The sequence below is a fragment of the Staurois parvus genome, unplaced genomic scaffold (genome assembly GCF_062004578.1).
Source record: "Staurois parvus isolate SC_StPar_1 unplaced genomic scaffold, SC_StPar_1.0 ptg000108l, whole genome shotgun sequence".
NCBI lineage: Eukaryota > Metazoa > Chordata > Amphibia > Anura > Ranidae > Staurois > Staurois parvus.
In genome coordinates, this window is record NW_028317904.1 from 2,343,597 (window position 1) to 2,365,984 (window position 22,388).

Consider the following 22,388-nt stretch of genomic DNA (forward strand, 5'->3'; position numbering starts at 1 on the left):
GTGCGAGAACTTCCTGCGCTAAGAATGGGGCCTTATTCACCAAGCAGCTGACACCAAACTCCTTTACCAAAATGAGTGAATAAATATAAATATAAAGTGCAGCGCTCTCCCTAAACTAATTTAAATAAATATACATAAATTTAAATAAAGTGCACACTTGATTAAAAATACTTTACATATTAACAACTTACTCAACATATGTGCAAAAATAGTGCATATACAAATATGCGCATAAACAAAAATTGTGAAAATCATGTGCTTAAAAGTGAAAATAAAGTGCAAAATTGAGAATAAAGTGCAATCAAAATCACTCCAATCATCTATTGAAATGATGATCAATCTCAAATGAAATAAAAATAAAGTGTCCAAATGCGTCAAAAAAAACTATCAATCTTCATGCATGTGTCACACGTGTCCACACTGTGAATCCAAACTTTGGCCGTGATGGCTCCTCACCTCCTTGCCAAGACCCCACAGGGTCAGCTCGCTCAACAACAGGACACCCTTTAGATGACTCACCAGGACCTTCCCCGCCTCTTACACTCTAACAGTGATCTCCTCCTCGGTTTATATGCAAACAAAAACTCACATAGTGTAATCCTGTTTATTCAATCAATAGATATGTAGAAAAAATTGCCCACTCACATTTAAAATCGTCTTGTAACAAGCCTTCATGTGGCGGCCATACCTGAAACCCCTGTATACATATACCCATGGAGGAGATTCATAGCATGGGGCACTGAAGGCTTGTTACAAGACGATTTTAAATGTGAGTGGGCAATTTTTTCTACATATCTATTGATTGAATAAACAGGATTACACTATGTGAGTTTTTGTTTGCATATAAACCGAGGAGGAGATCACTGTTAGAGTGTAAGAGGCGGGGAAGGTCCTGGCGAGTCATCTAAAGGGTGTCCTGTTGTTGAGCGAGCTGACCCTGTGGGGTCTTGGCAAGGAGGTGAGGAGCCATCACGGCCAAAGTTTGGATTCACACAGTGTGGACACGTGTGACACATGCATGAAGATTGATAGTTTTTTTTGACGCATTTGGACACTTTATTTTTATTTCATTTGAGATTGATCATCATTTCAATAGATGATTGGAGTGATTTTGATTGCACTTTATTCTCAATTTTGCACTTTATTTTCACTTTTAAGCACATGATTTGCACAATTTTTGTTTATGCGCATATTTGTATATGCACTATTTTTGCACATATGTTGAGTAAGTTGTGTTAATATGTAAAGTATTTTTAATCAAGTGTGCACTTTATTTAAATTTATGTATATTTATTTAAATTAGTTTAGGGAGAGCGCTGCACTTTATATTTATATTGTTAATAGGTGCACCACATGCTGGTGCAAGTGTGGAAATCAGCAGGCCAAAAATCCTTGTGCATTCCTAGTATTAGTTTGCAAGGCTGGGGGGTCCTGTGGTGTGGTACTGCCTTGAATGTAGGTCTGTACACAGTCACTGATGTTGGTCAAAGTCTGTGCAGGAGAGCAGACATGATGTTTTATCAGATCTTCATGCATGTTTAATAGCAAACTATGGCTTAAAAAAAAATAAAAAATAAGCAATGATGAGATCTTGACACTGATGCATGAACTGATTGTGGTGTAACCTTTGAATGTTTCCTGGCCCATTCTTGGTTTTAAAATAAAAGTATTTAGTTCCGATTTGCACATTTTAATAAACATAATCAACAGTATTTTCGGTTGCACTTTCATTAAATGGAAAAGTTTAAATTTTTAGCTTCCACCAATGGGAAAAAAAATTCAAATAACTATATAACCCACACACTGTAGATCAATCCGAATGTGTGTTGTCCACCTTTATGTGAGATGTTCACCATTACCACTTATCACAGCTTGTATTGCTGCACAGGTGGAAGGCGGAACCCCAGCAACATGTGAAGACACAGCAAATTGGGAGGGGGGGCTCCTTTAAGATGAAGAAGGGATGTAGGGTGGAAAGAACAGGACAGATATACAGGTAGGACTGGGGGTGGGGTAATCTCAGATGAATTATGGGCTCTAGGAAAAGGTTTAAAATTTGCACTCAAAACAAAGAGGAAGCAAATTGAATGTTTGCTGACACATACAGTACATTTATGTGGACGTTAAATATAAAAAAAAATGATGGCTTCAAAAGGTATTTACAATGGTAAATCAGTAACAGGAGAGAGGGATGGGGGAGGAGCAACATTACCCAGAGATGGTTTTTTTGTGTACTGAAACTGGAGCCAAGTCAGAAAGGCTATATACATTTGATCAAAACAATCCATGTTTCCTTTAACAATGTAATGCAATACATCATACCCCACCTCTTTCAAAACCCTTTGAAATCACAGATGTTGGTTGGAAGAGACCTTATGCATGTTCTATATAAAAGGGAACTACATGCAACTCTACAATATACAATTTGGTGCCCCGGGAGCTGACTGGTAATAATGAATATGGTTAGAAAGACAACTTCCTTTGAGCATGTTAATTTGGGTCTGCTACCCAAAAAATCCACTTCAAGAACTTTTATCTACCTCCATTAGATCTATGAAATTGCAGATATTGGTTGGAAGGGACCTTACAGTTGTGACCAAAATTATTCAACCCCCAATGCTGTAAAGGGGTTTAGGGACTATAGTGTACATTTGGAATTGTATTCAGAATCAAATCCTACAAGGACGTTGTAACTACCCAAATGCAACTAAAATGACATCAATTGTTTATGTAATACAGTAGTAAATGGTTCTTATGTGGTTTCTTCATTGCCACAATTATTCAACCCCTTAAAGACTACCACTCTGAAGAACAGAGGTTCATACAGGTGCTTTCCATCAGGTATTGAAAACACCTGTGGATGTCACCGAGCAGCAATCAAGCATAATAAGCACCAATTAGGCAGCTTTAAAATGACTGTGATACTCAGCTCCTTCTAGACATTTACTGGTGTGGTTACAAACATGGTGAAGGCAAGAGAATGGTCCAGGAAGACAAGAGAAGAGGTGATTTCTCTTCACAGGAAGGGCAATGGCTATAAGAAGATTGCAAAGATGTTAAACATACCAAGAGACACCTTAGGAAGCATCATTCGCAAATTCAAGGCAAAGGGCACTGTTGAAACGCTACCTGGTCGTGGCAGAAAGAAGATGCTGACTTCGACTGCTGTGCGCTACCTGAAGCGTAGAGTGGAGAGAAGTCCCCGTGTGACTGCTGAGGAACTGAGAAAAGATTTGTCAGATGTGGGTACAGAAGTTTCAGCCCAGACAATAAGACGCACACTGCGTAATGAAGGCCTCCGTGCCAGAACTCCCAGGCGTACCCCCTTGCTGTCTCCAAAGAATAAGAAGAGTCGACTGCAGTATGCCAAAAGCCATGTGGACAAACCACAAAAGTTGTGGGATAGTGTTCTGTGGACTGATGAAACAAAATTAGAACTGTTTGGGCCCATGGATCAACGCTATGTTTGGAGGAGGAAGAACAAGGCCTATGATGAAAAGAACACCTTGCCTACTGTGAAGCATGGTGGAGGGTCAATCATGCTTTGGGGCTGTTTTGCTTCTGCAGGTACAGGGAAGCTTCAGCGTGTGCAAGGTACCATGAATTCTCTTCAGTACCAGGAGATATTGGATGGAAACGTGATGCAGTCCGTCACACACCTGAGGCTTGGGAGACGTTGGACCTTTCAACAGGACAATGATCCCAAGCATACCTCCAAGTCCACTAGAGCATGGTTGCAGAGGAAAGGCTGGAACATTTTGGAGTGGCCATCGCAGTCACCAGACTTAAATCCGATTGAGAACCTCTGGTGGGACTTAAAGAAAGCAGTTGCAGTGCGCAAGCCTAAGAATGTGACTGAACTGGAGGCCTTTGCCCATGAAGAATGGGCGAAGATACCCGTAGATCGCTGCAAGACACTTGTGTCAAGCTATGCTTCACGTTTAAAAGCTGTTATAACTGTAAAAGGATGCTGTACTAAGTACTAAGATTGAATGTCACTTGGGGGTTGAATAAAACTGATAATGCTGTGAGCACAGAAAAGACATTTGTGGTTATTTCATTATAACTGTTATGTTATATTTGTCTGACCTACAAGTGCCTCTTTAATGTAAATGTAAGCAAGATGACTGAATGATCAAAAGCAATGTCAAACTGGCCAAAACACTCAATTTCAGTGGGGGTTGAATAATTTTGGTCACAACTGTATGTATGTTCTGTATAAAAGGGGACTCCATGCAACTCTACGATATACAATTTGGTTCTGGGAGCCAATTGGTAATAGTAAGTATGGTGAAAAAGACCACCGCCTTTGAGCATGTTACCTTGGTCTGCTACCTAAAAAATCCACTTCAAGAGCTTTTATCTACTGCACCTCCATTAGCTGTTCCAAAAGTTGTTAGAATGATCCTTTAAAATACTAAATAGAGTGCACAGAGGTGAATGTAATTTACATAACCCCAGCACTTCTTGACCCAAGCCATGCACACACTAGCTAGACCACATACACAACAAGATCTGAGTACATTCCTTTATGATATGTGACTGCAGTGTCATACAGTGGGGCAAAAAAGTATTTAGTCAGCCACCAATTGTGCAAGTTCTCCCACTTAAAAAGGTGAGAGAGGCCTGTAATTGGCATCATAGGTAGGCCTTAACTATGAGAGACAAAATGAGAAAAAAAAATCCAGACAATCACATTGGCCGATTTGGAAAGAATTTATTTGCAAATTATGGTGGAAAATAAGTATTTGGTCAATATCAAAAGTTCATCTCAATACTTTGTTATATATCCTTTGTTGGCAATGACAGAGGTCAAACGTTTCTTGTAAGTCTTCACAAGGTTGGCGCACACTGTTGCTGGTATGTTGACCCATTCCTCCATGCACATCTCCTCTAGAGCAGTGATGTTTTGGGACTGTCACTGGGCAACACGGACTTTCAACTCCCTCCGAAGGTTTTCTATGGGGTTGAGATCTGGAGACTGGCTAGGCCACTCCAGGACCTTGAAATGCTTCTTACGAAGCCACTTCTTCGTTGCCCGGGCGGTATGTTTGGGATCATTGTCATGTTGGACCCAGCCATGTTTCATCTTCAATGCCCTTGCTGATGGAAGGAGGTTTGCACTCAAAATCTCACGATACATGGCCCCATTCATTCTGTCCTGTACATGGATCAGTCGTCCTGGTCACTTTGTGGAGAAACGGCCCCAAAGCATGATGTTGCCACCCCCATGCTTCACAGTAGGTATGGTGTTCTTTGGATGCAACTCAGCATTCTCTCTCCTCCAAACACCACGAGTTGTGTTTCTACCAAACAGTTCTATTTTGGTTTCATCTGACCATATGACATTCTCCCAATCCTCTTCTGGATCATCCAAATGCTCTCTATCAAACTTCAGACGGACCCAGACATGTACTGGCATAATCAGGGGGACACGTCTGGCACTGCAGGATCTGAGTCCCTGGTGGCGTAGTGTGTTACTGATGGTAGCCTTTGTTATGTTGGTCCCAGCTCTCTGCAGGTCATTCACTAGGTCCCCACGTGTGGTCCTGGGATTTTTGCTCACCGTTCTTGTGATCATTTTGACCCCACGGGGTGAGATCTTGCGTGGAGCCCCAGATCAAGGGAGATTATCAGTGGTCTTGTATGTCTTCCATTTTCTAATTATTGCTCCCACAGTTGATTTGTTCACACCAAGCTGCTTGCCTTTTGCAGATTCAGTCTTCCCAGCCTGGTGCAGGTCTACAAGTTTGTTTCTGGTGTCCTTCGACAGCTCTTTGGTCCTCACCATAGTGGAGTTTGGAGTGTGACTGTTTGAGGTTGTGGACAGGTGTCTTTTATACTGATAACAAGTTCAAACAGGTGCCATTGATACAGGTAATGAGTGCAGGACAGAGGAGCCTCTTAAAGAAGAAGGTACAGGTCTGTGAGAGCCAGAAATCTTGCTTGTTTGTAGGTGTCTCTCATAGTTGAGGTCTACCTATGATGCCAATTACAGGCCTCTCTCATCTTTTTAAGTGGGAGAACTTGCACAATTGGTGGCTGACTAAATACTTTTTTGCCCCACTGTATGTGTGATACAATTACACCCTTTAGGAGATTTTGTGGTTAGGATAGAAGGCTAGTGTTAGAGCTAGTTGGCGTTATTAAATAGGGAAGCATATTAGTGTTATAGTTAGGGCAGATATGAAGTTTATGGGAAGGCATTTAGGAACATAGAACAATGGATGCCAAATGCACAGATGAAGCTTGAAACAGTTATATGTTTGTAATGCATGGCTCTATGATGTTAAGCTGTATTTGCTTATGCCAACAGGGCATCGTGATGACAGAGTGTAAAGCAATTATCTGAATGGCTTCGTCCACTGTCCAGAAATTAGACAATGGATTTGATGGAATGAGTTATGTGAATATATATAAAGAACAATCTCCTGCGCTTAAATCGATCAACCCTACCCTAAGCCGCTAAACACCTTACTTCAACCATAAAGTGCAAATTAAATAAATAAATAAATTGGTGTAGCACTAAATAAATACTAACATATAGATCACAATTATAAACATAACTCATTACACCGTGTATAATAATATTAAATAAATCAGTGAATATAATAAAGTGCAAAACACTACAAAGATTACATTTGGATGATTCACTCAATTTGGGGAATCAAAAAAATATATATGAACATAAAACACACAGTGCACGTGTACAAAAACACACTCAGTGAGAATAAATGTCCACTCCAACTCTATACGCTGCACTTATAATATTAAATAGTGCTCCACAAATCATGTGTAAACTCAATCCAACGTGCTATGAATCCAGTGCCAAACCACGAATCCAGAATTAGCCAAAATGCCCCCTCACCTCCTTACAATGACCTCAAGGGCCAGCTTGCTTTTTAAGGTTAAGCCACACTTTCACAGGGATATCCTCATCACTACCAGATGGACCCTCCTGGAAATCCCCACAGATCCGCAATCCTCTTTTAGTACTCCAACTCAACTGGTCGTTCTCTCACAGAGGATCATAGCAGAAACAAACAGAGATCCTCCATAGTGTAAATCAGTAATTTAATATTCAAGTAATAAAGAAAAATCCCACTCACATGTAAAATAGCACAATCCAGCTTTTACCCATATCATGGGTGTATGTGCATGGTTCTGCGTGATCCAAGATGGCCCCCACGCCGGAACTGACGTCACCGCACACCGGACGTCCTGTCACTGCGTACCGACGCGTTGCATCACGATAATCACGTGACTTCCTCAGGGTATATCGGAAGTCACGTGATTATTGTGACGCAACGCGTTGGTACGCAGTGACGTCAGTTCCGGCGTGGGGGCCATCTTGGATCACCCAGTACCATGCACATACACCCATGATATGAGTAAAAGCTGGATTTTGCTATTTTACATGTGAGTGGGATTTTTCTTTGTTACTTGAATATTAAATTACTGATTTACACTATGGAGGATCTCTGTTTGTTTCTACTATGATCCTTTGTGAGAGAACGACCAGTTGAGTTGGAGTACTAAAAGAGGATTGCGGATCTGTGGCGATTTCTAGGAGGGTCCATCTGGTGGTGATGAGGATATCCCTGTAAAAGTGTGGCTTAACCTTAAAAAGCAAGTTGGCCCTTGTGGTCATTGTAAGGAGGTGAGGGGGCATTTTGGCTAATTCTGGATTCGTGGTTTGGCACTGGATTCATAGCACGTTGGATTGAGTTTACACATGATTTGTGGAGCACTATTTAATATTATAAGTGCAGCGTATAGAGTTGGAGTGGACATTTATTCTCACTGAGTGTGTTTTTGTACACGTGCACTGTGTGTTTTATGTTCATATATATTTTTTTGATTCCCCAAATTGAGTGAATCATCCAAATGTAATCTTTGTAGTGTTTTGCACTTTATTATATTCACTGATTTATTTAATATTATTATACACGGTGTAATGAGTTATGTTTATAATTGTGATCTATATGTTAGTATTTATTTAGTGCTACACCAATTTATTTATTTATTTAATTTGCACTTTATGGTTGAAGTAAGGTGTTTAGCGGCTTAGGGTAGGGTTGATCGATTTAAGCGCAGGAGATTGTTCTTTATATATATTCACATAACTCATTCCATCAAATCCATTGTCTAATTTCTGGACAGTGGACGAAGCCATTCAGATAATTGCTTTACACTCTGTCATCACGATGCCCTGTTGGCATAAGCAAATACAGCTTAACATCATAGAGCCATGAATTACAAACATATAACTGTTTCAAGCTTCATCTGTGCATTTGGCATCCATTGTTCTATGTTCCTAAATGCCTTCCCATAAACTTCATATCTGCCCTAACTTTATTATATTCACTGATTTATTTAATATTATTATACACGGTGTAATGAGTTATGTTTATAATTGTGATGTATATAATTGTGATGTATATGTTAGTATTTATTTAGCGCTACAACAATTTATTTATTGAGTTATGTGAATACCTTCTATTTTAGGATAGCTTTACTGTGCTATGCACCAATTTGGTTGGAAGGGTTTTTGATTGCTTTAGTCAGTTTTCACCATAACCTGTATGGATATACTGTCTCACTGCTATGTGTAAATAAAAAAGTTAACAATAAAAATGCACATTAATAAGGGGGGGACACTCAAATATTATATACTGTGTTTAAAAATGTTTAATTCCTTTTATAGGGGGGGGGGGGGGCAAATGCAATGCCTTTACCAACATCTGTTAGGAATTTATAATTATATTAATTCCTTGCTAGCTGCTTAATTTCCTATTTGTGCAGACTTTTTTTTTCTGCAATTCCTATTATTGCATAAAATAATACACACTCACACAAAATGTTAAAACACACAAAAAATTATTAAAAAATGGTTAGACTGAATGAGCCACCCTGTCCTTTGCTGCTGTCACTCTTCTATGTTTCTAAGGTAAAATAGCTTTTTTCTTAGCGTAATTAGACCAGAGGCAAAAGCAGAAAGAATGTTGCAAACATCCCTATATTAGAACAAATACAATATTGTGAACCCCTCTATTGGGACTTTATAGGCAAAAGGATACAACTGTGTTAAAAAAAACAAACTTTTACATACAGTCCCAACATGAGGGTTCACAACACTGCATTTGTTTTGTTTTTTTTCTTATAGTGGTTTATATAGGAGTTATTAATTAACTATGTCCAGCATTGGAGGAGGCTACTCTATCAACCGATAGTCATTGAACTGCTGGCAAAAATTCCAAAGGCCAATTGTCATCTGGGCCAGCATTCTTCTACAGTCAATGACCAAGTAATATACTTTACAAAAGGCAACACAAATTGAACAACCATTGGGGCACCATGGGGCAGGAAAGACTGCAATACACTGATAGCTGTGATGGGCCCATGCTCCTCTATTGCTGAATTATACACTAGTTTTTTCCCCATTTTCCACTTCTGCACAGTACAGTTATGATTGAACACATGATCATTTGAGATATGCACAGCTAACTTGTGTGCTATGATTTCATTTTTTATGATCCTTGTTAAGGAAGTGGTTGATCTTTGAGGTTTTGATATATGAGGGATCGCTTGGTTTTCATTTGGGAAAAGAGAAACCAGTCCAGGCCAGCTCTGTGAAGTGTTATCCAGTCTCAGTGCACCCAACTCAGCATGCGATTTGCGCAGGGTAGGTTGTGACCCTGAAAACTTATGTCTTTTTCTGAGTCACTGCTACAGTAGATGAATATAGGCTCCCATTAGAAAATCTCCTGATTGATAAAAGCCTAGTACCCCATCACCCGGAATGTACTATTACCCAATGATAACTCTTCCTTTGACCTAACAAACTATAAATTGTTTCAGGACTACTTCAAAAGTACCAAATGACATCTGGTCACTTATATATCCATTTTTTATTGGACAAGATGCAACCCCCCCCACAAAACAAATGAATAGAGTTTTAAAAAAGAAACAGTATTGAAATGAAAATGGTATTCCAGGCATACTAAAATCAGTAAGTATTTTAATTCAGAACTCACCATGCCCAAAATGGCATTGTTGACTTTCATGCTCTATAAAAGGAGACTAAGGTTTCAAAGTTTACGTATTAGAGAGCAGAGACTGCAGCCATTTTGTGAGCAAAATGTGTACTTGACACATTTTAGGTTTAGGTTGATTAAACTCCACTTTAAGTCACCTGTTGAAGTGAGGAGATTAATGTATTGTGCAAATGAAATAATAATTTAAAAAAATAAAACCTTCAAAAATGTAAACTGTTTTGCACTGAAACAAAAAACATATCAAACTGGACATTGCATTTTTTATATTTTAAAAAATTAATGGGTATGAAGGCATGATAAAGACGTAGCATATGGAGCTGCCATTTGTTTTTATACTTGCAGTAAACATATTAAAAATAAGTTAAAATCCCACTGAAATGGCTCACGTTCATATATGTTACATGCCCCACAACCACTCAACCAATCAGTTTCAGTGGCGTTACTCATTACTAGCAAACATACAAGCTGAACATGGTTCCAGTGCACAAAATGGCTGGTGCTACAACAGGAATGGCAAACGTACAATTAAAATATCAGACAAAACTAAAACATTATACTTTTACAGATTTGCTTCTGTTTATATACATGTTTCATTTGACAGTAAAGAGCTTCAGTTCATGTGTCAAAATGAAATCTAGAAATATACAGTGCACTGTGACGGAGCCTGGATTGATTAGGATAGACATGGCAGTTACTAGAAAAGTTTGTTTTAAAAAGTCCGATCTTCCATCATTAGGCCAACCAAACTTCCTATCCAGTGCAGCACTGAATGCATGAAGTATTATTCTCCTATTATTGGCAGTACACAGGAAATGTTCCACAGCATGACCTGGAAAAGAAAAAACACAACTGAGCTCAAATAAATTGATTTTTATTGCTTGTCATCTTACAAATACAATGCTGCTGCATCAAAAATTATCCTGGCTTTTATAGAAAAACATTTTCTACATCCAGGCCCAAGCACTGTTAGGTAGTTACAAATACTTATGTTAGTAATTCTAAGGAAAGTGTTATTCGTGTTTTAGTGATATCAGCTTTATTTTATAACCAAATGTTCTTTTTAAAATTATGAACTAGTTCTCCTTTAAGATACACACAATGTACTGCCAAGAGCAACCACTCATGCACTGCAAATAGTGACACCTGTAATCTGTTTGCTACACCAGCATTTATGCAAATTATGTTCGGGAAGAATATAGTTGGTTATTATTATTATACAGGATTTAAATAGTGCCAACAGTTTGTTCAGCGCTTTACAATATAATGGGAGACAATACAGCAACAATACAGTTCAATACAACAGGGTTAGGAGGGCCCTTCTCCTTGGCACTTACAATCTAGGAGGTTATTGTAGACAACACAGAAAGTTAGCATTTTAGGCACTTTAACGACTTTACATCCTCCCTATAAGTAGTTTTTCTGCTACAGGGTGGCATTCCTGTGCAAAATGCAGTATATATGTGATTTTTTCACCTCCGCCACACGGGGGGGCACGTGTGCACCACCAGAGGATCACTTCTGCAGCGAAAGGTCACAGCACAAACCGATCAGTTGCTTGCCGACACCTGCAGATCCTCAGTTAGGGAGGAAGAACAGAGCTGCATCTATGTTTACAAGTGTCAGTTGGTGTAAAAATGTCTGCCAATATATCGCAGTCCACTGTAGGTTGCTGATCGCTGCCATTACTAGCATATAAAAAAAAAAAAATTCCAGTATATGTACCATGGTAGACGCTATAACTTTTGCACAAACTAATCAATATACAATTATTTTTACCCAAAAATATGTAGCAGAATACATTTTGGCCTAAATTTATAAAGAAATTCGAAATTTTAATTTTTTTTTATTGGATATGTTTTATAGCAGAAATTTTTTTTTTTCAAAATTGTTAGTCTTTTTTTGTTTATAGTGCAAAAAGTAAAAAAACTGCAGAGGTGATTAAATACCACCAAAACAAAGCTCTATTTGTGGGGAAAAAAAGGACATAAATTTCATTTGGGTGCAGTGTTGCATGACCTGCAATTGTCAGTTAAATTAACGCAGCCCCGTATTGCAAAAAATGTCCTGCTCAGGCAAGGGGGTAAAATGTCTGGAGAGCAAGTTTTAAAACTTAATGCCTCGAATGTCTGAAAGTAGTGATTTACGTGAAATAATTTTTTTAATAATGACCTGATTTACATAGGTTGAAAGACACAAGCCCATTGAGTTTAACAAATGTCCTGTTATGTCTACAGACTTTTGAAATATTAATTTTGACCACTGAAAGGTATTCAAATTATTATTAAGTGTGAGCATGGAATGTTGGCACTTATACAGCATTATCTACAAAAAAAATCTCCACTTTTCTTCATACTGTCACGTTGCAATTGCGAGACTATGTTACTTTTTTATCACCAGATTGTAACACCATTCTTATATATTTTATACTGAAGTCTTTTATGGTACATTCTTAATATATAGTTTGTAAACAAACAAAAAAAAAAAGAAAATCTCAACTTTTCACATTGGTCATAATAAATGATTCAAAAGTCTGTACAAGCATTACAGAACAAAATCAGTAAATTAATTATTTTAACAATTTTAGTTTAAATTGGTTTGCCTTACCAAATGAAATCTAGGAACATGCAAAAAAGAGTTTTGAACAATATTTATGGATACATATTCCAATATGCAGCTGACTTCCTGTCTAAAATCTCACTGGATAAAAATTGCCATTCTAACGCCTCCTTTTTAATAGTAGCTCATTCACATACATTTACAGTAAACCTGTCATATACTTGGGCAATTTAAACTAAATTGATGTATGAAGATGGGAGTGCACATGGCGATTTGATTCAACTCATTTGAGCACATATATTTTATATAATTGTCTATTTGTGAAACGGATTACACTATATTGTTTATTTTGTTCTTGATTGATATCTCACAAGGGCTAAAGTAATTAGGAGCATGTCTGGACTGAGAGGGGAAGAAAAAGATTTATTGATGGATGCATGAATACTAAGGATGTACTAGTTTGGTAAGGGTATTTTAGCATGTGGATCTGGAGAGTGATTTACACTGGATGATGCACAATGGATATTGTCACACTTATGTGAGCACATTATCATAAGAGACAGTGATTGTATGGTGTATGTGGACATATTACACTATGGGGTTTATTTACTAAAGCTAGATAGTGCAAAATCTGGCTCACTTCTCCATAGAAACCAAACTAACTAAACTATCTACTGCAGCTATATTACTTTTCTACAGGCAATGACTAGAGTGCTTGTAAAGCAGCTTCTCTAAAGAGACAGCCCTTAGCCCTGGATCTTCAGCTGACTATTGTTGGGGTCCAGTCTTGATGATGGTGCACATGAATATAGTCCCAGTGGAATCTGCATGCAGTGGTATAAACTGTTGAATAAGTGTCTAATCCCCAGACGCTTAGTCTCCATGAAACTGTTTATGGCCGAAAGGCCCACCCTCTAATCCAGCAAAACAGCTGCAAAAGTTCAGCTGTGCAAGTGCCCTCTGGTTTGACTCTGATCCTTAGTTCACCAGGCTACAATGTTTCAGTGCCTGTGCAGCAAGCGACTGTATCCTGCAGTGACTCAGTCCTCAGTCTCTGGTCACTCCGATCTGTTCTCCCTCTCTCCAGTTCTTAGTGCATAGGGCCTCGATCTCTGATCAGGTCATTGGCTTGTGTGAGGTGGGCACAAACCCAGACAGGGAGAGGTGTCCACTACAGTTCCCCGTGGCAAAGAGACCTAGTTCATCTGACAGCCAGGGTAAAACAGCCTCTGTCTCCATCTCCCCTCTAGAAACTAAAGTCCAAGGGTCCACACAGGCCTGCAGCCTGCAGGCCTGAATTTCAACTCTTAGATTCCAATGCTGCTTGCATAGAAGTCTACAGGGGACCCTTAGTTTGCCACTCCCCCTGGTGGCAGGAAGCATCAATGCTAAATCCAGCATATCAGTTCAGCTGTAGTTTAAAAAACAGCTGCAGGCAATGTCATAACTCACTCCTTATAACCAAGCATCTGGCTACACAAGCATCAGGTCGGTAGATTCAAATATATAGTCAATGGAAATTATACGCTAATCCTCCATTTACTAGAAACCAAGCTCGGCCTTGCTGTCTATAAAGTCCTTAGCCTTCCCTATTTTAGGGATGGGTTCCCCAGGGCCTGTTTATTCTGCAGTTATGTATAAAGTAGAGTCTGTGTCATAATACACTGATCAGAACTGCATGCACTGTCTGAATATTGGTTTTCCAGCAGTACCGTTCCACAGAAGTCAGTTGTTAGACTGTCTTCTGTTGAACAGAGAGAAGTACACCCTTACCAAAATTCAGCTGGATCCTGCTTAACCTGCCAAACATCAGTACATGTGTACCGAGCTTATCTTTTGCTGTAGTTTTTCCTCTGGATTGTTCTCAAGGGCTTCCCATGTCATCAGTCTCTCATGAAAGCTTCAGAGGGTTTAGCCAGGGATGCAGCATGGGCTGGCCTTGCAAGTTGATTAGCTTGCCAATCAACAAAGATTTTATTCAGTAGGTTGGGACCAATTTTACCACATATCCTGAGCAGACATCTAGAGGGGTCTTTTGCCTACATGCTGTTGCCTCAGTATTAAGTCTTGTCCTGCCACCATGTGCTACCTAATTACAGAGAACCCAGCCCATACTGCATTTGCTGTTAAATGGATATTGCTGGGACATTGGAATAACACTGGAACTGGTACCCTGGTCTGGGATCTCCCCCATGTTGCTTCAGCAGCAGAAGTAATATATTTAAGAACAACAGAGTAACATTTGTACCTCCACTGGCCTGACTCTTCAATCACCATCTGGAACAAAAAAAACACAGGAAGGTCTGTTGAACTGGATGCTACTTCTGTCTGCTATACACAGAAGAAGTTTGAGCTGTAGCCATGGACATTCAGCTCTTAGAAGATGAGCCACCATTTTGGTATTCCACCCACCCCTGTTCCTGCAATAAACCTTCAAAAGACATCCAAGAACTGGACTATGGCTAGTACAAGACGTACAGTTCAGTGAGTGCTATGCCTGGGGAAATGGTTAATCTCGGTTGGGAGTCACACTAACTGGGGAGTTAATCTCAACAGGGGGCCCCACTTGCACCATACTCAGTGGTGGCTTTGCCAAAGAATATACTATGGTCCCATGCACCTTTATGGAGGCTCAGCTTTAAGTTTACCATACAGGTGCATTGTGTTTTAGTGGCATGAAGAAGGAAACAAATGAGTGATGAAAAACAGCTACACTAGTATTTAATAAATCTTCCTATCACATTAAAGGACCAGCAGAGAGGATCTGAGGCAGGGAAGAAAAACCAGACATATTTCTCTAGTTTTATTGGGTATTTGAAATGTGCATTTCACTGGAGATAATCTCTGTTTTTTTATTACATGTTTAATGTAATGTTTGAATTGCTCAAGTTGGTAACACAACTACTTTTGCCTTTTCATTTTAGGTATGGAGGATTTTTAAAATATATACTTTACTGAATGTATGCACAACTGCTGATAGGACAATCAGTTTTGCAAAAAACATTTCCAGAAACCAGTTGATTGTTTTTTGGAACTGGAGGTATAGCTGAAAGTGATTCTTTTTGCTGAAAGTGATTCTTTCTGCTTACCTTACTTAAAGGCTGGAGGTGGTTTAGTGCTTTTTACCATGTCACTTTCTTGAAGGGCATCAACTATCCATGAAAGTGCCTTACCACAGTATTCAAGCTAAAAAAAAAAAAAAAAAGTTCTGATTACTCTTCTATGCCATTGCTTGCCACAAGGTTTTCTAAATGAAACATTAAAACATTAGAATCCATCTCTGTCTGGCAAATATTTCCTCACTTCCTGTCCCCAACACTTTCATAGGAAGTGAGGGGATCTCTCTCCAACAGAGAATCAAATTTTAATTAGAGTAGGGAAAGGTTAGAATCTCTGTCAGGATGTAACAGGGTGTTAGCAGGAACTGATGAATATACAGACAATAATAAAAATATGGCCATAGTTTTTAAATTGGACCTGCTACTGCAAAACACGTTATTCTTCTGAAATAATAATTTCATACAAGTAATAAATAGCCAACATAAAAAATATGTAATCTTTACATTTGTCACTATATTTGTAAAAACACCTTTTACATACAGTATCCTAAGCCATGGCGCAGGTCACAAGTTCTCAGTTGATGCAGTGATCTATGAGAACCCACATTGCTGACCAGTGACCACCTTCCGGAGAACTGTTTGTTTTTGCCTGCTCTGTACAGTGCCTGTCATGAAACTGAGCAACGTCTCCAGTTGGTGAAATCATTTTGCAGGGCATGTCTTTGCATCCAGACAGTGTTCACCTTTCCAGATTTGCAGGATGCATGTGCACAGCAACGTCCTCATAAACATAGTAATATGTAAACTATTGTAAGTAACCAGAAAGACTGATACACCAATGCACATCAGTACATATATTTCTCAGCATCTTAAAGAGCAAAGGAATGTTGGACCTTGGTGAAAAGCTAGCACTATGAAAAGTGCAGCTGGAAGTTGAGGTGTCAGAAAACAATGATCCTTGGTGATTAGTTTTGCATTAAACTCTTACAGTATATGGGCAGATCTATTGTTCTTCATTCTGTGTAAAGAAAATCTAGGTAATTTCAAACATTGAGACTGGACTCATACTGTTGTGTGTTACAGCATGTGGCAAGGTGTGAATTGGCCATAACAGTTTCCTTTTCACACAATATAGCAGGGTATCAATGTGAACCAGCCACACAGAAAAATGACGTTTCTTCTTAAAATGCATCTTTATGTAGCTAAATGAGTTTTGCTGCATAAAAATGGACACGTGTGACTAGCCTTAAAAGTTCAAACTAAAAGCATTACAGCATTACAGTTTGGCAATCTAGTAAAGCCTCTTCAGATAGAGCAGATAGAGGGTTGAGACAAACCATTTAACAAGCACAGGGATTCTTACAATGGCCAGCTTTTATTTACTGTATTTATTTAAAACCTTTGTTCCCCCCAAAAAACCTGTTGCTGTAAATGCTTAAAAAGGGTTAGATGCACTAGCAGATTTAAATACATTTAAAAATTATAGTCAAACTCCAGCTAACACTACTCTCCCCCCCCAAACTGGCAATGCTGCTGTCTAAAGGTGTCTCTGTTGCTCTGTCATCTAGAATGTAGGCACCCTAATACAGGAAATGTTACCGGCCAGATCACCAGGTGTAGACAGAGAGAAGAAATTCTAAAAAAATAAAACTAATGCAGCCTCTAAGAATTACGGTGCTAAAATATTGCTTTATGACAGTAGTGCCCAACATGTGGCATTCTGATTACAACCCACTATGTCTTGGGCTGGGTCCGTCACCTGTGAAATTTTCAGGACAGTAGCGGGGTACTGTTCTCTGCATTTCAGCACCTGGCAATGAAACAAACAAGTACACTCCTGGCCTTTTTGAGGAGAGAGAGAGCAAGGTGTGGGAGCACATGATCAGGTAAGATGGGTTTTACTGCCACCGTACTGATCAACAATGAGGAGGGGGAGAGGGGCTTAAAAACACTGCCACTGATCACCAGTGTGGGAGATTAAATAGCACTGTTTCTAAAAACCAGTGCAGAAGGGGAGTTAACAGCAATATCACTGACACCAATGCTAGGGGGTTATTATTGCATTCATTCATACTAATGTTGGTCATTGAGTGACAAGGGGAGGTGTACAGGAGGGCAGGTTTTGGTATCCTTGCCTTGGGTGCCAGAGGGCCTTGTTTCAGATCTGGTTGCAGCATTCCTCCAGGAATTATTTTTGGCATTATCCCCACAGCATGATCTTACTGCATTTCCTCTTTGCCCTTTCTACAAGTCATTTCAATGACAGTTTTACCATAAAACAAACAGTTTTTGAAGTGAATGAGTAACCACATTTTACATTTATTTTAAGCTTATTATTGGTATGATTCTGCAAATAATATTGCATTTTAACTAACAATTCAAATGGCTTTTTGCAAAATCAATTTTGGGATTTTGCACTGTGAAATTATCTTGGGCTTTTTAAATATATAACCATACTCTATATATCCATATTGTACCCTATACATATTTTTTCCAGTGTGTTGCAAGTGCAGCCCTCATTGCCCATTAAAAGTTTGAACATCTCAGTTCAGTCTAAGCTTGATATGTTCGGGTTACAGACTTTTCATTAACATGCAATGTTGTCCATATTTTAGACATACGGATATTCTGGTTATTCCTCATAACATAGCTTAGTATGTTTACCTCTGCCTCCAGTGCTTTCAACCTCCGATCATGTTCCTTGATTTCATTGAGTTGTTTCAATGCAGTGTCAACCCTGTAGAAGTAAGAAAATGTGACTGACTGGGGTTGGTTTACTCTGACTGATTAGTGCAGACAAGGCATCTAAATTCTCTAAGTACAGAGGAGAGAGAGAGAGGTGCGCCAGACTAAGTGCAGTAAAAATGGTAACGGTTTATTGCACTTAAGATATTTAAAAACTCACAAGATGTGGGTAAAATTCAGGCATCAGGTTATAGATATAGGACGTCATCTAGGGTGGACATCTGGAGTGGATAGCTGAGGTAGATGACGTCCTATATCTATAACCTGATGCCTGAATTTTACCCACATCTTGTGAGTTTTTAAATATCTTGTGTGCAATAAACAGTTACCATTTTTACTGCACTTAGTCTGGCGCACCTCTCTCTTTTTCCTCTATTCTCTCCACACAGAGTTCCGGTTTACTCTAGAGAGTGCGGCCTCACGCCGGTGTTATATATATATATATATATATATATATATATTTTTTTTTTTATCACCATATCCCCCCTTCCTGCCCATCACTACCTGAACTACAAGACTCCTCCACCTTTTGAACTACTCGAGCTGCAATATCCTTCCTATACTACCATATACTATATATATTTCTCGCCCCACCCTCCCCCTTTTTTCTCCCCCCCGGTATATGGAGCAGCCCCCATGCTCTCCTATAACTGAAAACGTTTTTACACACCTCTAAAAACTCTTTACAGTTCGCATACCCACTACTACCTCTCCTGCACCAATACGTACTTCTGTTTATTCTCTAAGTACGACTTCCTGACTGATATTAAGGAAAGAGAGAGATATCAAGGCTGTTAATGCTGCCTATTACAGCTAACTTTAATATTTTGTGGGTCACTAAACTGAAATAAGCATGGAGATCAGAAGAGTCACATAGCTCCTAGAAACTGAAAACGGCATCTCATACAATTTCTTGAGCTCAAAGAGACAATATAATGGTTAGCAAGTGTATGTCTAGTCTTCTAGAAGTTTTCCAGACTAGAAATGTTTTTATGTATTTGGGAACCCCAGATCCAGTTATACCACCTGGAGCTGGATATAGCTAGCCTTTGATGTCTCTGGTTTGGTGGGAAGCAGTGGACTGCCCAAGGGGTGTAATGGTGATAAGGGATGCTGTAGCTGGTGTAGAGGTAATTAGGGAAATTATAACTTGGATGGTGATGATCATGGACACTGGGACTGGTGTGGAGGTGATCAAGGACACTGGAACTGGTGTGGCAGTGGTCAGGAACACTGTAACTGATGTGGCAGTGATGAGGGACAATATGACTGGTGTAGTGGTGATCATGGATACTGTAACTGATGTGGCAGGGATTAGGGACAATATGACTGGCATGGCTGTGATCAGGACACTGGGACTGGTGTGGTGGTGATTAGGGACACTGAGTGGGTGGCAGTGATTAGGGATACTGACTGGCATGATTGGTCCGGTAAAATTGTACTGCTGTCGTGGTGATCAGAGATAATAGCTGGCCGCACTGACACAAGTGATATCAGAGCAGCCAGCCATTGTACATGATCGCAGCAGTACAATGTCACTATAGTAGTAACACCATATCACTTTTGGGGAGGGGGTTGATCAGGATTTTTTTTTACGTGATGATTGCTTATTACAGTGATGTTCACTGTATAAGCAATACTTTATGTGTCTGGCATCAATTCCTGAGACCAGTGTTTACTTCTATGATTTTACTGATTGACCACAGCAATTACATGGTACAGGGCCGCTGTGATCCTCTCTGTACCATTTGATTGCTGTGACCAATCACAGAGATCTCATTGTAGTAAAAAATGGTGTCATGAATTGACAGCCTTGTTTACTACTGCTGATTGTGATCACTGTAATTGGTCACAGCAATCACATGATACCAGGGCCAATTACGGTGGACACAAGAGTCACAGATTGCGCCGCTGCATGCTTCTGGAAAGAGGGTACATCCTCCTGGAACGAGGAGGCTCCCACCCGGGACGTACATTGGCTGGGTAGGACGTGGTTAAGCAATAGACAGCATAGGTTTATGAAAGACCAAAGTTGTCAAACAAATCTGATTTCTTTCATGAGGAAGTAAGCAAAATTTAGACAAAGGGGACGCAGTGGATATAGTATACATGGATTTTGCAAAGCATTTGACTCAGTTCACCACACACAGCTAATGTGTAAGTTAAAGTCTACATGCTTGGAAAATTCAGTTTATAATTGGATAAGAGACCGTATTCAGAGAATAGAGAATAATGTTTCATATACTGAATGGTCTAAGGTTATTAGTGGTATACCTCAAGGTTCATTGTTGGGACCCTTACTTTTTATTATATTTATAAATACAGAGTTTGGGATTAAGAATACAATTTAATTGTTGCAGATGACACCGAGCTATGTAGCGGAGCAGTGTTCTTACAGGATGTCTCCAACTTACAAATGGACCTCAATGAACTGTTTGATCGGGCAACTCTGTGGAAAATTAGGTTTAATATTGATGTATGTAAAGTTATGCACTTGGGGCTAAAACATGCATGCATCATACATACTAGGAGGAGAACAGCTGGGGGAATCAATGGTGGAGAAGGATCTGCATGTTCTGTTAGATCATAGGCCTAATAGTAGCATATAATGCCAAGCTGCAATTTCTAAAGCTAGCAAAATTCTTTCTTGCATTAAAAGAGGTAAAGACCCCAGAGAGAGAGAGAGATAGAGATCATTTTGTTGCTGTACAAATAATTAGTAAAACCTCATTTAGAATATGTAGTTAAGTTTTGGGTGTTTGTTCGCAAAAAAGATATTGGGGAACTGAAAAGTACAGAGAAGGGCAACCAAATTAACAAAAAGGCATGGAGGAGCTCAGCTATGAGGAAAGAGTAGAGGAACTGAATTATTCTTTCTTGAGAAGAGGACATTAAGGGGGATATGATCACCATGTATAAATACATCAGTGGTTCATATAGTGAACTCGGTGTAGAGTTATTCACCCTGAGGTCATCATCACAGAGGACAAGGGGGTACTCTTTACTTCTGGAGGAAAAAACATTTTTTACCTCCACATATGGAAAGGCTTCTTCACAATAAGAGCTGTGAACATATGGAATAGTCTCCCTCAAGAACTCGTTCTGGCCAGCTCATTTGATTTTTTTTTTTTTTTAAACAAAGGACAGGATACATTCCTAAATACACTAAATATAACTGGATACTAATATTTATAGGTACACCAAGGGTAGTTGATCCAGGGAATACCTGACTGCCTCCTGGGGAATAGGAATTCATTTTTTTCCCTCCTGGAGCAAATTGGATCATGCTTTATTGTCTATTTTGCCTTCCTCTGGATCACCTGTGAGTATAGGATTGTGTATATGGGGGTTTTCTATGTGTGTGTTTTCATACTGGTTGAACTAGATGGACTTGTGCCTTTTCTTTTTTTAACCAGACTAACTACATAACTGTATAAATAATAATTCCATTGTTACAGTTTACACTTACAGGTTTCCTTTAACAAATGAGAGCAAAAGAAGTAAGCATCTAATCACAGAAACAGTTGCTGATTTTTGGTAGAAATACTGACAAATCATACTCCATCTGCATTTTCCTAGTTATAGTTTCCTCCCAGTGATTACAAAATATCACGTTTGGTACTACAAAACAGCAATAGCTGAGCTCCAATTTTAAATCCTTACTTTTGTGACGTTCGTCTGAGGCGCTCTGAATCACTGTCCCTTTTGTATTTGGCTATATTCACCAGGTAGTTCTCCTTCTGAACAGCCTCCCATGTTAGCATCCTGCTGTCTAGAGGCTCCTTCAATTCCAACACTACAAAACAAAATGTTCCTTACTGGCAAGTTTACAAATTATAGGGTCTAACCCAAAAGAAACCTCAGTTAGTCTCAATCTACTTACTAGTTCTTCCAAATTTTCCTTAACATTGAGATCAGCATGGCTTTTGGAATTACACTTTTAAAATAATCACTCTTAAGATGTTGAAAA

At 39.2% G+C, this 22,388-nt stretch overlaps 1 protein-coding gene across 3 annotated transcripts in view; it reads right to left on the bottom strand.

Annotated features, from left to right (window-relative positions):
* Window positions 1-9,892: 9,892 nt before the first annotated feature.
* The window catches only part of TRPM4 (transient receptor potential cation channel subfamily M member 4), a 197,893-nt gene continuing 185,397 nt past the window's right edge, over window positions 9,893-22,388 (bottom strand). For 2 of the 3 annotated variants that reach the window (XM_089671600.1, XM_089671602.1), the window contains exons 22-25: window positions 22,082-22,214; window positions 18,338-18,410; window positions 15,704-15,800; window positions 9,893-10,887 (exon numbers count right to left, since the gene is read on the bottom strand). In XM_089671600.1, coding sequence (XP_089527726.1) covers window positions 15,705-15,800; window positions 18,338-18,410; window positions 22,082-22,214 — 302 coding nt within the window. In that variant the 3' untranslated portion in view covers window positions 9,893-10,887; window position 15,704. Of the gene's footprint in view, window positions 10,888-14,862; window positions 14,892-15,703; window positions 15,801-18,337; window positions 18,411-22,081; window positions 22,215-22,388 lie in introns of all 3 variants that reach the window. The other variant, XM_089671601.1, reaches the window with a different exon arrangement.